Consider the following 17702-nt stretch of genomic DNA (forward strand, 5'->3'; position numbering starts at 1 on the left):
ATGAGAACATGTTGTTATTGGGTTTTGAAATTTTGATCCCTAATAAGTTACATAAAATATAGAAATACCCACAATTTTTTTAAAATTTTGGCTGTTGAAATGAGCTTACCGGTAACAAAAATTTTAGAAAGGAGCATTTTTGTAAAGAATGCAAAAAAATTCCAAAAACGGTATATTTGAAATTCTTATGTTATTTTTATGGAGACAAAGAAACCCGTTGTAGTTTGCTTGTTTATGAATATATATCTTGATCAAATTTGAATATTTCATTCTGTACTATCAACATTCTATGAAAAAATACTTTTTCCTACAGTCACCCGACAAAGTTGGCTTCCTTGTACTGTTTATAGTACAGAAAGCTGCTAATTGCTGCATATTTACACTTTGCCGTACGGTTTATACTTTGCCGTACGGTTTATACTTTGCCGCACATCAGGATTCCAACGAAACAACACAAAACAGCGTGGTTCTATTATGCACGTAATCCGTGTACGCTTGGAAATAGGTTGGCAACACTTAAAGATAATAATACTATGAGCAGCTGATTGACTATTATAACTTCGATTTAACCTGTCATTTCGTGTTTATAGTTTCGGTATTTCTGAACTTCCTGGACTTTTCTTTTAGACGTTTTTAAAACATTCCTACGATCTTAATAAACAAAAAAAATAATTTAAAGCATTTTTTTAGGCGCGGAAACCACTTCAAATTACAAAAACATACGGAACTATATTCTCAAAACGCGGAGCACATTTCTTGCCGAGGAAAAATAGCAGAGTGATACGGACCGCGGGTACTACTTTCTCTAAGGGCATCATTTGTGTTGCCATTAATCTAAAAACGTGTTGTATAGTGTTTGAAAGGCTAATTATTTATATGATTTATGACTGTAGGAAAAATAAAATGTGTAACATGAGTGAAAAAGGCCTTTGCTGCACTCGAGATGATTCCGCACGAGTCGCACTCTCTTGTGCAGCAAAGTGCCACTTTCACCACTAGTTACACCAATAACTATTTTACCTTCCTTGATGCAGAAAACCTAAGTACACTTTAAAACTAATGTTATTTAAAAGGAGTTTGAAAATATGACTTGTTTATAGAAATATTTGAGTTAAAATCCAAACAGACAAATTGTAATTCGCTTAGTCACTACTCCTCCTTAACTTTATACAATTTAGTGAATGTGAATGTTGCAACGGTTGGCAGGATTGTGCCGAGGCTGAAGGTTTCACTGTGGATGAGTTGCCGCCTCATGCAAGGATGGACCAGGTCGTCCAACCTAACACTCCGTACTTCTACGTGGAACTACCCAATGGCGAGCGTCTCTACCACAGAGTCAGGAAAAACTTCCCACTCCAGTTTGGCAGGTAACACCATTGACCTTTGGATACCGAAGTAGACTTTCTATGTCAGCAGCAGATTTAGCTAATTTGTCTAATAAAAACTGAACATAGGCCTAGTTAAATATGCCAATCATAGAATGTGGTGCTGTTGAAATTCTGTTCTCTGTTCTCTCCTTATTTGATTGTTGGATGTGACATAAAAGATTGTACATACTTACAGTCGGGACCACGTAAGTTGGCAGTTGAGGGATGAGCCTATTTACCATATGGTTTTTAATGAACCAATGAGAACCATGTGGTGTTGCCAAATCTAATAATACCAGCTGATTTGAAAATATTGCTTATAGTATATTTTAATTAGTTTTGTCAAGAGGTGAAATGACAACGTCGCACTAGCCGTATCTTGTGATTGGCTGCCACCAACTGTAAACTTACGTGGTCCAGACTTAAGTAGCCTGTTGTAAAGTAAAGGGGGTTTCATTTCCTGTTATAAAAAAAATGTAATTATAATAGATTATCGGTTGTATGAGCCTACAGTAAAGCATAATTCGTAAAATCTGTTTAATTTGCTAACGTCAACACACTCTATACCTTTAAACAAGATTTTAAAAAAAGGTTTAGGGTACCTGTTGTGTCAATTGATCTGTGTTATGAATAACTACAGCTCTTTCGTGCTGCTAAGAGCACATCTTCAGGTTTAGAACGGTAAAAACCAGATCTCTCATTCATAATGATACACAATGGTCTGATCAGTAACTTTTCTGTTTGGGAAAGACTTTAACGTATTTAATTTTACTTTAAAGATGCAGTCAAGTTTTCATAGTCCAGGAGAGTGCTGGGTAACATTTAGGACCGCTTTAAAAGGTCAATTCAGTTTTCTTGATTAGATATGTGACAAACTGGCTGGGTATAGTATGAAATTCACAATCTAATTGATGATAGAAAAAGGAGGATAGCAGCTAGCTTACCTTGAAAGTGTGGGTAGGCCATAGAACAAGTATAAAAATATTTTGCACACAATATTTCGTCCCCTAAGGGACTTTGTCAAGTGTAGAGAGAGTTTATAAATTACAAGGTTATATAAGGTTATAATTACCTTGTAATTTATAAACTCTCTCTACACTTGACAAAGTCCCTTAGGGGACGAAATATTGTGTGCAAAATATTTTTCTACTTGTTCTATGGCCTACCCACACTTTCAAGGTAAGCTAGCTGCTATCCTCCTTTTTCTACCATTTAAAATCCTGGCCTAGAGCCTTTCCTTAAACAAAACTAATCTAATTGATGAGGTATTGTCAGAAAGATTTATCGGCTAGGCTTCTAACTCTTGCAAGCTTGAATGACATTTGAGGTAATTGTTTCATGCCATGTATAACTGTAAATGTAACATTAAAATTCTTTCAGGGAAGTGTTGGCCAGTTCTGAGCTGCTAGATATGGAGGATCGAGCTGATTGGAGGAGCTGCACGGCTTCCAAAGAGGAAGAAACCAAAACCGCTCTTGACTTTAGAAATGTCTTCAAGCCTTTTGACTTCACTTTGTAAATTTTTAATTAATAAGAATATTTTATCTATTTTGTTTATTTTTTACTAACCTCGTACATCTTTATGTTGCCTTAAAGGCTTTTAAAAAAGTGGACTGTATGTTGATGTCAATATTGATTTTAATATCTTAACAATTTTATCTCGGTCCACCAGAAAAAAATGGAGCAAGAAGAGCAAGTTGTAAGATTTTTTTACATCTTGAAAACATTGAATTAACATTTTACACTGATGGCTGTTTTTTATTCATACCATCCCCTTTTTTTGCAATAAATGTTATATTTTACTATTAGAATAAAATGTTCTTATTTGTGTGCACATTTTGGATTTTTAAATTTTACAATTGTATTTATTTTTGCACAAATTGTCTAGTTGCTGTGAATAAATGTTGAACCTATAGGCAACTAACAAGTTTCAGCATGACCAATTACTAACATTAATAATACCTAATGAATATTCCTTTTGTACATTCCAATTTGGGTTCATGTCAAGTAGGCCTACCACTTGCAGTCAATCCCACAAGCGCACAAAACTGCGTTTGGTCCAAAAAATTGATAAGGTACCGTAGTTAAAAAAGTCTGGCTGTAAAGAGGGTATTGCGGCCTATAGTATGGTTTTAACTTTGTCATTGACTAAATACGTAGGATTTTACTGCCAGAGACAGAAACCATCATATTGTTCAGCTTCAATGGCTTTGTCGAATGAAATGCAATGCATTAAGTTAAGACCAAAGAAATTGATTGATTGAATATATATTATTCAACTATAAATAGAGAAAACTAATGAGAAATACGGGATAAATAAACTAAAATTTAAATTTTAAAAATATAAATTTATTTTGGTAAAACATACTAGGCTATCTTTTAGATGACATTCTTGCAGCTTTGAATTTACTGACAGGCCTCTGGACTTGAGGAATGTCTGCGACTTCAGCTGTTCTCTCCACCACCTGATCGCTGACTGCCTACAATCACAAAAGATCAGCTGTTACAGTCTTTATTGGGCCTATTTATCATACTACTACAATGAAATACGCTTTGCCATCGTACTTTAATTTATTGTTGATAAGTTTTAAGAATTGAAATGTTTCTAACTACAGTAAAGGTACATCAACACAATGCCCATTTCCTAGTGTTAGGCTGGAGAAACCTTAGAAAAGATATGAAATATTTGGCATGTATGGTGATTTTCTCATTAATGGCTTTAATAGTTTTGATAAAATATATAGTGTGTTATTGTCATTTTAACCCTGATTAAAGTGGCTTAACCCCCAACACTGTAGAAATAAGAGTTGACAATTTATCAGAATTTTTGTAATTTATCCCATAAAAATTTATAAGTTACTCCCTCCGTTTGTCCGCAACAATTTAAAATGTGCCTATTGGGGGAAAATAGGCCTTTGTGTCAGTTTTCCAATACCATTTATTAAGAATGTAACCATTTAGTAAGAATGTTAACAATCTTCAACCTAAAGTGGTTGACCATGAATAATGGAACTTAAGCAGATAAAAACTTACCTTTACAGCTGGCTCCTCATGCAAAACGGGATGCTGATCTTCTATTTGATCAAAAGTCAAATTAGTTTGAGAATTTTCCTTGATGAAATCAGGTGGGTTATTAACAACAGGGGAAGGTTTCAAAATTGACTTTGGTGCTTTCTGTTTTAAATATTGAGTATAAATGTCTGAGGGGCTCATTATTTCACTACTTATCGGAGGAACTGGTACACTTGTTTCACTATGTTTGAAAACTATTCTTATCGCATTATCTTCATTTTCACTCTTTGGTTTATTTTCACAACTGTCCTTTTCTTCTTTAAATGAAACTCTTCTTTGTAAACAATTTTTTTCACTCTTTTCTTCTAATTCACATGTGTTGTCGTCTGAGTCGACATCTTCTTCAGAATCGCTTTCTGTATCTTCTTCTTCTTCCTCCATATCTTCATTCATCCTGTTATACAAGGAAAGCTTTTAATTTCCTTAGCTCAAAAAGCCAAATGTTTACATGATCAAGTGCAACATACTTAAACAGTCCTTAGTATTTACCCTAACTTATAAGATGCTTACTTCTATCACATCTTGAGCAGTTTGACTGACAGATTCAGGGGTGAGGACAGACTGGGGCGTAGGTTTCCCCGAACTGTTGAACCTGCGATGTTTCCAGTTTTCTACAGGGTTGTTAGATCGGTTAGATTTAGTTTTTATTTCAATTCTAAAAATGATAGAATTGTTTAAATCTATTTTTTTCTTGAATAAACTTTTCATTTCATCAGATTAATGGAAAGAAGGCACTACGACTTATAGCTAAAGTACCCTGAAGAAGTCCATATAAAACAGGCTTTTAGAGTGTTAAAATTTTACGATCTGTATATTTTAGAAGCAGTATTTTGGGTACTCAAAGACTTGCCCATTTTCAGGGATGGCCACACAAACCATATGTAGGCCTACAACACTAGACATTACAAGCCATAGATTAACACTATTTGAAGATCACCTCAATATGAATTGGACCAAAATGTTACAGCTTAAGCTTAGATCCTGATCATTTAAAAAAATTGCCAATCCAAAGATTTCAAAAAGTTAAGGACTGGATGCAGACCAAAACATATAATTCTGAAAATTAATTTTTAAGTGGAAATTGGGAGGGTTTAATATTAAAATTGTTTTCCTACTTAGCGTTTAAGTACAAAAACAGCAGTTTAAGGGAACGAGGTAGTTGCACACCGACAAATGTCCATCAAATTTGAGGGCCACAAACCCTTTACAAAACATTGAACTAATTTTAAGGTATGTAAAACTTGAGAGTGAGCTGCTTTAAATTGCACCAAACACGTCAAAACCAATTAAAACCTGTAGGAAGAGTTCTGATCATCCCTCCAAATAAATTATGAGATTTCACAACCATTTCATATTCAATTGTGTTTTTGTGAGAACAATGAAATATTGGGTTTTTGAAATCCAGCTATTTGTCTTTCAGTCTACTCTTCATACGCCTGATAAGATTAAATTTTAATTGGATTTTGTCACTAAACTAAAAAATAGCTTGAAGACAAGGACTCAAAATAATTATAGGTCACTATAGTGACTCCTGTTTTAGACATTAAAGAACATTTTGGCTAATCAAATTGAAGTTTTAATTCCTCACCTATTCAAATCATCCTCCAATTCCTCTTGCATATCCAAGGCGTCCAGTCTACGCCACAGGTCTTCCTCTGATTCTATTTTAGGCTTAGAGGCTTGTCTTAGTTCAGCTAACTTTTTACGATACTCTTTTTCTTTTTGTCTGTGTTTCTCTGCAAATTAAATAACATAAAATAACAAGGTAACGTATATGTCAATTGTCTACACAAGCAATTTTAGTACAGGACTTACCTTACATTACAGTACTGTGCACTATAACTTACTGTTGCAACAATATCCTACAAATATTAAATACAATTATAAGATAAAGTAGGTAAAAATTGTATTGAACTATTACAAGCTCGAAACTCTCATCAACTAATACAAACACTGTAATAAATTGAAGTGTTGTGAATTAATGAAAAATTCTGAAAAAGCTACAATAGTCAGTGTTACAGCCGACTAGAGCACTAAGTCCCAAAATCCATCCATTATTGGGGATTTCCATGACTTTCCCTGACTTTCCAGAATGTGGACACTCTGCTAACTTAACTTCACTGTTGTCTTTTATTTAACTAGGCCTATATAATAATTGTAATAACTTAAACCATTGAATTTAATGTTTTTTCATCTATTGAATTTTGTTTAGTTAGGCTATATTGTTTAACAGGTTTTAAGGAATATTTTTTTTACATTGGCCTAACTATTAATATGTTTACACAATTTTTTTGACACAGCCTATCCAGTTCAATCTGGCCTCAAGCAAAGAACTAGGTGGGTTACCAGTCATGAGACCTAGACGGTAATAGCTTATTCCCTACATGAAAATTCACTAAAATTAATAAATTAGAATAGAACCCGCACATGTAGGAAGACCTCAGAGCTACACTTGTCAGTATGTGACACCAGCGCTCAAAGGTAGTGTTTCCATACGCGAGATTTTTATCCCGAAAACGTAATTATTAGACTTCCTATGCGAGCGGATTGAAACAGAATGCGGGATGAAGGGGAATTTTTGGCTACGAAATCTGTTTTTCTTTTTAATACAGATTTTCACATAAAAACCAAACCAATTGATAAAATTACTTTAGCAAATATAATAGCAAGTGTAAACAGTAGGCCTAGTTCATGATACGTCAAATGGATCACTCGGGATGGATCAAGAAAATTCATGCGGGATATAACTGGATTTTTGTTTTGGTTGTGTGGATACACTGCTCGCTGGTTAATTCTACAAACTACTTGGGCACCAGTGGGTTATCAGTATGGCTACCAGCACCAAGAATTGCTGTATAAGCTACGCTCAAGATATAGACTTAGGCCTAAGTCAATACACCTGACAAATCAAGGTTTCCACAACTGATAAAACAAGAATTCTATAAGCTAGAAATTTGGTTTCAAGCTAATGGGCTATTATTGAATCACTCTAAGTCACTTTTAATCAACTTTCAAAAAAGATACCACAATAAAAATTTCCAATATGATAACACCACTATACCATGCTGTTTTTCTGAATGTACCAAATTTTTAGGGATAACTTTAGATAATAAATTAACTTGGAAAACTCACGTTGCAGAAGTTATAAAAAAGTTGAACAAAGCATATTTTTCAATTCTTATTTTATCTAGATCAGTAGATGTCTCCACTCTTATGATGGTGTACTATGGGTATGTTTATCCTATTCTTAATTATGGAATCATTTTTTGGGGCAATTCTGACAAAAAGAAAAAGGTATTTAAATTGCAAAAACAAATCATTAGAATAATTTATTCTCTCAAAAGTAGAGATTCATGTGAAGATATATTTAAAATCAATAACATTCTTACTTTTCCTAGCCTTTACATCTATAATTTACTAATTTTTATGAAACAAAACATCTCTAAATTTTCTGTTAGTTCAGACAACCACAATTATGACACAAGACACAAAGACTGCCTTACATATCCCAAACACAAATCTTCTACCTTTGAACTTTCGCCCCACTACTCTGGTATTAAATTTTATAACAACCTGCCTGATTGCATTAAGTCTGCATCTTCCCTCAGGTCATTTAAAAAGAGTTTATTTAAGTTTTTATGTAACAAGTGTTGCTATAAGCTCAATGACTTTTTCCGATGAGTGTTGTACGGCTTATTTATTTATATTATTTTTATGTTGGTATTCTTAGGAATTGACACTATTCATGTATATTTTGTACATACCGTAATGAATAAAGGATGTTTTGATTTGATTTGATACAAAATTAAAGAAGATTTGTAGGCATTTTTAAAATGTATGAAGGGCCAAAAACTGGGAGTCTGTAATAAGCCTAGCCTTCCTCCATCTTTAATTAACATGTATTAGGGGTACACTTCCATATCTTTTGGCACTAATATCGAATGAGTACTTTTTATCGATATATCGAACAATCAATATATCGATAAAAGTACTCATTCGATAGTTTGGTTAGTTAGGTTAGGTTATATATCGATTAATCGATATATCAATAAAAAGTACTCATTCGATATAAAAAGTACTCATTCAATATTAGTGCCAACAGATATGGAAGTGTACCCTGTATTAGGTCTACCCAGTTCTTAACCAAGTGTAATATTTACCATTGTATGATACCTACTTTTATTTACATTAAGACAACACATAATAAAAGGACCGATGTAGGCCTAAGTTTAGTTATTCCCATTCCATAATTCTTTTACTGTACATAAATGAATCATCAGTGAAATGAACCACACTATCATATTACCTCTCCATTTCTTCTCTTCTTCTTCATCGTAAGCTTCAATGATCTCCTGTGTTTGATTGGTGCCACTGAATGCTTCGTTCTCAAATGGGAAAGTCTTGCGTGAATTCAACAGTTCTTCCTCCTTCTTCAACTTATCAAGCATTTCATCACAACCTATGGAAAAATGTACACATATTAAGCTTAACTCATATTTATAAAAGCAATGAAGTCATCAATTAAAAAAATAGTGAGTAGTTTCAAACTTATATTAAATGATTAGTAACGTAAAAAAATAATAATAATTACCGTACCAAAAGATCGATAGATGTTTTTAAAGTATCCAGACAGTAATAGATAGGTACTTTTATAACCAATAACCTTTGATAATTGCAATTTAAGTGATTTAATACATCTAATTCATCTTAAGCACCGGCCAAATTTGAAAAATTCTGATTTTATTTCAGTTATGTTTCTAATGTTCCAGTGATTACAGCAAAGGTTTAATTTGATTTTTTGGCATATTACAAAAAAATCTTAGGCTGAAAATGAATGATTGGTGAGTGTAGTCTGGAGCAAGATGATATATGTGAATCCTTATTACTGACTAAAGATAAAGCGTATGTTTAGTCATTAACAGTTTTTAAAAAACCTGATGTTCAAGGATAGCTTGGATCAATTTCAAACCATCAAAAACCTGCTGACTTTTCCAAAGTTTAAACCAGCAACCTTTTGACCACCATTGTTAAGTTATATTGATAAATATTTATCAAAAACTGGTTATAGTGCTTGCGTTGAAATCTGCAGGACACTGGTTTGATTCCAAACAAGATTAATATTAAACCCTGTTTGTCATTGGGCTCATTGGGGTTAATGATTCTATCTAACAAAAGATCTAAGCTTTGTCAGATAACAACACTAGAGTTTGAACCGTTTCCTTAAGAATAAAACGTACAAAATGCCTATAAGACATAAGACGTTTGATGTTGGTAGACACACAAATAATCAACTACCGTATATAGGATCTTGGATCAACTAGGCCTACTTTATGCAGCAAAAATAATTAATGTAAGTTAACCTAAATACTTACTTTGTATTCTGCGTTTGCATATATCAGCGGCTTGTTTGGCAGACTGCTTGGCAAACCAACCATCACCTAAACAGACTAGGATCTCGTTTGTGTGGACCAGCTGTCCTCTCATTAAAGCTTTTTTACCAATAGGCACCATCACAGGATGAGACAAGCTATCTCTCATATTCAACAATCGATCGCTTAACTCTTCATGATCTTTCTTGTAGTCTTCCCAACGTTTAGTCTGTATTGCATTCTGCAGTAGTGCCTGAAATACATAAGTTACATTAAGTTAGGTCTATAGTCTTTGCACCAATAGAACACTAACTATTGTCTCACTGTGGTGAACATCTACATCTTGGAAGTTGTTTCACTCGCCTGCTTGAAGGGTCTGCCAAAAATGAAGATACCCACCAGTACAACACACGGCGCGCTGGAGACTTCAACCTTCCTGTCCACCACAGCAAACGGTTTGAAATGAAGCCATCGTACAACGGAGCGAAGTTCTTCAACCTGCTACCAGATGAAGTCAAAAGTTCAAAACCTAAAATGTTTAAGACAAAACTGAAGGAGTGGCTGCTAGGTCGTCAATTCTACACGATTAATGAATTCACTAACTGGCGGAACAACTGAATATATCGAACATTTTATTGTAAAGCAAGAAGAAAGTCTATCTAATTGTTTGTATATACACTTTGTATTTGTTGACACTATGGGTACAGTTTCTTAACTGGGCTATGCTAATATCGATTGAAACTATCGATTCGATTAGTAAACCTTCATGCGATTTTTTCACCATCAGCAAGCTTGGTTGGTTAGGTTAGGTTATGATAGTTTAATTTTATAATAGAAATATTTAAAAATATTGTTTATTAATCAATATTTTCAATTCGATTCAATCGATATTAGCATAGCCCAGTTAAGAAACTGTACCCGACACTATTTCAATCCTGAAGATTGCAAATAAAGCATCTCTCTCTCTCTCCCCGCCTGGGACATCAAATCAAAATGATTTTGCATGGTTGTTTTTTACTCCTAGGCCTAAGTTATGTCTCTCCTTTGAAACGAAAACTGGATCTGGGATTGCTCCAAGCTGGTAGCATAAGCATATGCATGACAAAGATAACTTGGATCTAAAAAAAATACCTAAGTTATTGAAATAAGTTTAACCTAAGCTAGGGAAGTTTGGTATAATATTTTAGCCTACCTGATTATGTGTCTGTAGTAATATGCTTTGGTAGCTACTTGATGCCTCATTTAGCATGACCTGCAGATCCTGTATGTTTTTGCTGACTTCCATTTTGCAGTTCTTTTAATAAGTTGTCTAAAATGTAATTTTAAGCAAAGCAATGTCTAGGTCAGAAAAGTAGAACTTCTGTCATTCAGTCAGACAGAACAGAAGTCGTCTGAATGCAACACAAAACACAACATCGGCACTAGGCTATATTGCTATATTGGGCTCATGGTGTAAATTATGCCAATTATCCAACTTATAGTAGTAGGTTAATTTTTCAAACTAAGCCTAGAGCAAAAATAAATTTTACTAACATTACTTAACGATTACAGCCTAGATCAAAAGATCACTGAATTCAAGAATATTAGAATAAGGTTAGGTCTTTGTTATGCAGTGATACCAACCATACTATCAATCAACATCAACTTCTGAATTATAAACTTCAACAACACGACAAAACAACGCTCATTGGCTCATTCCATTCCATTGCCCGCCCAACCAATAACCATAGTATGTTTTATCATAGACTAACCAACAGTATGTTTTATCTATGGTTTTATCTATGACCATACTTGCGTTTTACACAGAGGATACGCGTCCGGTAACCAGACGTGGATTAGGCGTCCGGTAGTGACGTCACCGGGTTGTGGGGTCCCGGAACACCATTACCTCAACGATACGATATTCGGCCAGCGTTGTTCGTGGTGTAGTGGATAGAGTGCTCGGCTGATATCCAAAAGGTCCCTGGTTCGAAACCCATCGGTTTCTTTAACTTTTTGTCACAGATTTTGCTTTGAATGTAATTTCTTCTTAACTGTACATCTTTTGTTAAAATTTTTGGCATTTATAATTTTATGTTATGAAGAGAATTGAACCTTCATTTGATTTTTTTCATTATCAGCAAGTTTGGTTGGTTAGGTTAGGTTATGACAGTAACTGCCGGACGCCTAATCCACGTCCTGTTACCGGACGCGTATCCTCTGCGTACATTTTAAATTCTATCCAATCCTTGGGTTCTACAGGTATTGGGTCTACAGGAAAGGAATGAGTCTATGGTTCTACATCCGCGGTGGAATGTGAATGCTTGACAGCATACATTAACAAGAAACAAACAAAATGTAAAAACGCTACCAAACTAAAACAAAGCCCTTAACAAAATTAACACACAACATTCCAAATATCATTGAAAACCACAGAATCGTTTATATTAATATTGAGTGCACAACGAAGTTGCATATTATACAGTAATGTAAGCCTGCTTCAAGCAAACAAGATAAAAAACACAAAAATATAATGAATCTGAATCACCAAAGTCAAAACAAAAACAAACATACAAACAAATAAAACTGAAACGATAGATAGATAATTCAATTCAACAAAACAAAGGGAATGAGTTGACTCGATGATGACGAATAATTTAATTTGTGATAGGCCAGTGATAAGTTTGTTTATATTTATCTAGTAGGCCTGATTTTAGTACATTTTGTTACTTAGTGGTTAAAATAGTTTATTTCACGGATACAAATATTACAAATTTGTCAGTTCAGTGTTAAAGCTAGACAAAAGCACTTCAGCACTTCGTATTTTTCAAAAGATTATGATTAACTTAGGCCTAGGTTTTCATTTCTACACTAGTGGTATTTTGTTACACATAAGTTAATACATATTTTTACAGTTATTAATTGTTAAACAGTAAGAAACCTACTTTTTCTTGTCATTTTATTTCATATAGGTCATTTGTTAAGACTGTTCTAACCTCAAACACAGAGTTAGTACCTGTTAATGTCTATTATCACACAAGGAAATGGACTTTTCAAGTTCAATTTTAGGGTTTCTTGTGTTTATAGCACTGTTGAATTGTTCATTTTCTTACATCCCAAGAATATGTCAAAACCAACCTTCAAACGCTAACCTAGGCCTAGAACAGTTCAACCCTGTTGTATGTGATGCAAAATTTGATCAGCGTTATGAGGGAACCATCAACAACACATGCGAATATATTTATGTTTTTACAGTCAATAAGGTAAGTGAATTCTATTTTTCTGAACTCTTACTAAGTTAGGCTAGGCCTAAGTTATTACACAAGTTTAATGTCTTGATATTTGTAACGTAGTAAACGTAGTAGGCCCTAGCATACATTAATATAAGTAATAGTCCCATACAGGCTTATATAACCATAGACAATAGAATTAAATATAGACCGGCAGCAGTGCTGCGGTTAGCATATATTCTGGCGTCCACTAGGAAAGCCGTTTATATCAATAGTGGTTTATTTACCTTGTATTTTTGTCACAGCTCAAAAATGTTGTATAGAAGCTACAACCATAGTTTCGACGCCGTTTGTGTCATGGTCACGTAGGACATGTCGAGAATCAAAGCATAGTTGTTGTTGTCACAGTCGGTCGCTTGGACGTTGTCAAAAACACATGAACACAACGTGACCGACTGTGACAACAACAACTATGCTTTGATTCTCGACATGTCCTACGTGACCATGATGCAAACGGCGTCGAAACCATGGTTGTAGCTTCTATACAACATTTTTGAGCTGTGACGAAAATACAAGGTAAATAAACCACTATTAATATTTGTCTTACCAGCTCAGGGGCAAACCACAACAATGAATAAAGCCGATTAGTTTTGGCACACACCGCTGCAAAAAAATAAGAGAATTATTGAAACTCGATTAAAATTTAAACAATAATAGGCTAACACTAGAGTCAAGTTTGGAACTAGGTACCTACTAAGTAAGCCCATACCGACATTGATTGTTTAAACCAGTTTTGTTGGTTCAGAATCCTAAGTTTTATCCTGCCAGTTGACAATACCTTCTAGATCAATGGTTAGAATCCGGTCAACTCCCAGTTGAATCCATGAAAAATCCCTGGGCTTAATACCGGGTCACTGTTTAAGTAACCATCTGTAAGTCAAGTAGGCCTAATCGAAAACTGCACAGAGAAGACTCAAAGTTAATACTGAAGTGAACGTTAGTACCAATAGAGCAATACATTTTCAGACTTTTAAATGTTTTTAGCTAATCTTTCGGTGAAACGTCTAAACAAAGTCAAATTGTAAGCTGGAGACAAATAAGTTAAAGAAATGGATTTTAAACTGGCTACCTAGGCTACTTTTTTATTCTATCAAGTTAGGCTACCTACCGTTACTGTAACTTATTACCTACAGACAGAATTGTTATTGAAAAAAATGTCAAAACCAAGCATTGATTAAGCTTAAAATTCATATAGCCTACAGTAGAAACCCTCATCATATCCCATCACCAAGGGACCAAGCCCCTGGCCGGATAACGATTTTGCCGAAGAAACCAACCTACTCTATGAAAATGACAATTTATACCTAAATAATAATATGTACGGTAATCAGTATACTATGCAGTCAAAAGTATCATTAAATTCTGTTCTGGGATTAGCCTATTTTTAAAAGAATAAACATGTTTGTAAGAAGAAAAAAAAATTACTGCTAGGTTAAATTTGTTAAGTAGCCTAATCAACGTACAAATATTATGATTCCAGGTACAAAAACTACTAAATAATGATGAAAGTAAAAATGACCATAAATTGGCCTTGAGGATCATTTGGACTTAAATGGTACGGTACATAGGTACCGTACATTTCTATATAACTTTCTTATCCATTTTGTGAAATACAAAAATTAATGTACTGTACTAACCCCGCTTTGAAATTAATCAACCAACTGTTCAGAGGTTAGGCCTACTAGCTCAACTAGGTATAGTGACTCAGTAAAATGTAAACAAACAGATAAATAGTGAGAACGCTCGAGTGGCATGACTAGTGCTTGCATCTAAACGTCTGTAAGCTGTGAGAAAAACATTTCCTGGAAGGGCCGGATAAACAGAGTAGCCTACCGGTAAGACCAATGCCGGATATCAGGGGTTCTACTGTAGTATAAGTGATACATTTCTACGGTATTTTCCATGTTCACATTGTTTCCCGATATAACCAACCTTCCACATTAATCTGTTAGGGTCAAATAAGAGAGCATAATACCGTTTTATCACTAATGATGTCTTGTTATATCTTCAGTTTTGTGTTTGCCTATCAGTTGTTTGTTTTAGAGTGTAACTCTTCCTCCGAGGGTGACTGTTAGTAGCCACTTGGCGACACCTGACGCTCCTCTGTTAGTCGTGGTGACTCAACTAAAGTCTATCTTGTCATGGGAAGTCCCCCTTGTGACTCAGGGTCCTCAAGGAAAGTAAGTATTGTAAACCAATATTATCTAGACAATCGAGCATTGCTCGAGAGTTTAGATTTCTTGGGAAAACATACACATTTATGATTTCAAACAGATTTTTATTTTCTATGAAATACTGTCTAAAATATGTGAAATAATATTTCATCACGAAGGGCATAATGTGACTGTTTTCTTCAGTGTGTGACTTCCTTTACTATTTCGGAAAATGAGCGATGGTTGAAAAGAATGAACAGATTTTTGCCCATTGTGGTGGACAACTTGCCCATTTGTCACATGTTATATAGAGTATTTCATAATATTATTGTTTGTAATAACAAAAAATAATTTTGTACAAGTTAAATTTGATGTTTTGCTTTACTTGATGAGTTTGATGATGCACTACTGATACAGGAAGCATGTTAAAACAATGGATTCCCCTACAGCCCCATAACACTAATTGCAGTATTCCAGTTTGAAATGTGAATATAAGTTCTAACAGTGTTCTTTCAGGCTACATGTTATTTTTATCATAAAACTGCACAGAGGAGGTTCGTAGTTAATATTGGTGAAACGAACGTTAGTATCAATAGAGTAATAAACTTCATAAACTGTACAAACTAAAATATATAGCTTTTCATGTTCTTTTTCAGTTTCACCTATAATCAGACCTCAAGGACGCTTTGTCCGAATCCGTCTGGTGAACAGTCAGATGTTGTAGTTACTATTTCAACAAGGAGCAGTTCACCTATTCAGTTTGTTCTATGGGTCAATATCACCAAAGATTTTGACTTAGAGTAAGTAGTTTGAAATTCCCTTAAAATTGTATTGTAAAAAATGTGGATCTAGTAAAATTTACTGGCCAAAAAGGTTTCTCTGAATTCCACGACATTAGTTATTGTGCTCTCTTATTTGTCAAAAATGTTTATAGGCAATATCTGAATATCACCTTTAGGTGCTGTTTTTTGTTTTAGTCATAGTCATAATTCTTTATCCAAACAATTGATATTCAAGAACAATAAATGAGTCAATATTTCAAATAAGTAATGAGCATGTGTTTCATATTCTTCTTTGCTTCATCATAAAATTCCCTGATGGTGTAAAATGTTCACTGAAGCAGCCAATTGTGTAAAGCTGACTTAAGGCCTTGTTTTAACCCTTTTAAGGCCTTGTGTTAACTAGACTAGTATAACTAGACTTTCAGTTAGTTAGCCTGTAGATTTATTTACTTATTTTGTCGTAAAAGTGCTAGGCTTGCCACGGAGGCAAAGTCTAGTGTGCAAGAGAAAAAATCTGTAAAAATAAAATTTTTCATCTCAAAAGTGCTAAGGAACGATATATTGGGCCTCGATCGTATGAGGAATTGAAAGAAACCATGGCTATTTCAAAACAACAATCGAATCAACCGATATGCCCATTTAAACTCACACGAGATAAAGTCGCGCTGGCACGATATATTTTCGCTTTATGGATAAAATGTGAACAATGATATATCGTTTCATAGCACTTTTTGGGGAAAATCAATTTTCATAAATGAGATGTAATTTTGTAGCATTTCTCAACTGCTACAATTGAAAAAAAACAAATTACTTACATTTTAGTTGTTTTTAAAGAAAAAAACTTTATCATACCAATCCATATTTTGTTCTGACTTACAATTTAAAAATATTTGAGGGGAATACATTTTTTTAATGTAATTTACATTATTATGCTCTATGAAATCATCTACTTCAACAAACCGTTGCCTATTTTGAATGTAGGATTCAAACCGTTGAGTTCTTTACCACAGACTCCAAGTTCATTTAAAACTTTGATCAATTTATTGTGACACACTGAAATGAAATTAAATGTTTATTCGTCACATAAGTTTACAAGATTGTGATTTTTACATATAAACATATGACTTGTCAATTAATTTCCCTCAATTAACATTCATTCATTGTTGAAACTTCAGTTAAATTGTCTCCTCTTTGAGCTCAAGTTTAAACTCCCGAATTAACAATAAACTTTTGGGTAAAATGATGACCCAGTTTTCACAGAATGGTTACTTAAATTAAGAAACAATAAGTTTGACATTTTGCCCTAATACAAAAACATTGTCACTGAGACTACAACAGCCTCAGAGCCTTATTTCTAAAGTTTTCATTGTCACAGAAAGCAATGAACTCAAATGTCAAATGTTAAGCTATTATATTCATCAGCTGTATTAGGAAATAAATGGCGATTGAACCACAATCAATGATTAATTTATCTAGCATTTATTATCTGGACAGGAAGCGGGGTATGTATCAGTTCTGATTAGGTTCTCTTCAAAGAGAGGAAAACGCTCAGTTTTATCTATAAGAATTGTCTAATCATTAAACTCTTCAGGGTTTTAACCTCATAAACTAATACTCAACAAGACAGCTACAATAACGTTGATTGGAAACCGAAACACTTATCAAGTTATTATGGCTTAAGGTTGGTTGT

The 17702-nt window shown here is 34.0% G+C and overlaps 3 protein-coding genes across 3 annotated transcripts in view; 2 read left to right on the forward strand and 1 right to left on the reverse strand.

Annotated features, from left to right (window-relative positions):
• The window catches only part of LOC128997394 (CWF19-like protein 1), a 51880-nt gene extending 48994 nt beyond the window's left edge, over nucleotides 1-2886 (forward strand). Inside the window, exons 11-12 of the mRNA XM_054423031.1 lie at nucleotides 1207-1367; nucleotides 2748-2886. Coding sequence (XP_054279006.1) covers nucleotides 1207-1367; nucleotides 2748-2886 — 300 coding nt within the window. The remainder of the gene's footprint in view (nucleotides 1-1206; nucleotides 1368-2747) is intronic.
• Nucleotides 2887-3719: 833 nt separating this feature from the next.
• LOC128996963 (unconventional prefoldin RPB5 interactor-like protein) lies at nucleotides 3720-11328 on the reverse strand. The gene is made up of 6 exons (XM_054422518.1): nucleotides 11001-11328; nucleotides 9812-10061; nucleotides 8746-8898; nucleotides 6028-6175; nucleotides 4401-4833; nucleotides 3720-3847 (listed from the first exon to the last, which is right to left on the reverse strand). Exons 1-6 carry the CDS (start codon nucleotides 11091-11093, stop codon nucleotides 3740-3742), a joined length of 1185 nt encoding a protein of 394 aa, XP_054278493.1. The 5' UTR covers nucleotides 11094-11328; the 3' UTR covers nucleotides 3720-3739.
• A 1141-nt stretch (nucleotides 11329-12469) lies between these two features.
• The window catches only part of LOC128996457 (SID1 transmembrane family member 1-like), a 43444-nt gene continuing 38211 nt past the window's right edge, over nucleotides 12470-17702 (forward strand). Inside the window, exons 1-3 of the mRNA XM_054421800.1 lie at nucleotides 12470-13050; nucleotides 15121-15257; nucleotides 15887-16030. Coding sequence (XP_054277775.1) covers nucleotides 12832-13050; nucleotides 15121-15257; nucleotides 15887-16030 — 500 coding nt within the window. The 5' untranslated portion in view covers nucleotides 12470-12831. The remainder of the gene's footprint in view (nucleotides 13051-15120; nucleotides 15258-15886; nucleotides 16031-17702) is intronic.

Source organism: Macrosteles quadrilineatus, unplaced genomic scaffold (genome assembly GCF_028750875.1).
Source record: "Macrosteles quadrilineatus isolate MER2022 unplaced genomic scaffold, UCM_ALF_1.0 Scaffold_6__1_contigs__length_79288215, whole genome shotgun sequence".
In the NCBI taxonomy this organism is placed as follows: Eukaryota; Metazoa; Arthropoda; class Insecta; order Hemiptera; family Cicadellidae; genus Macrosteles; species Macrosteles quadrilineatus.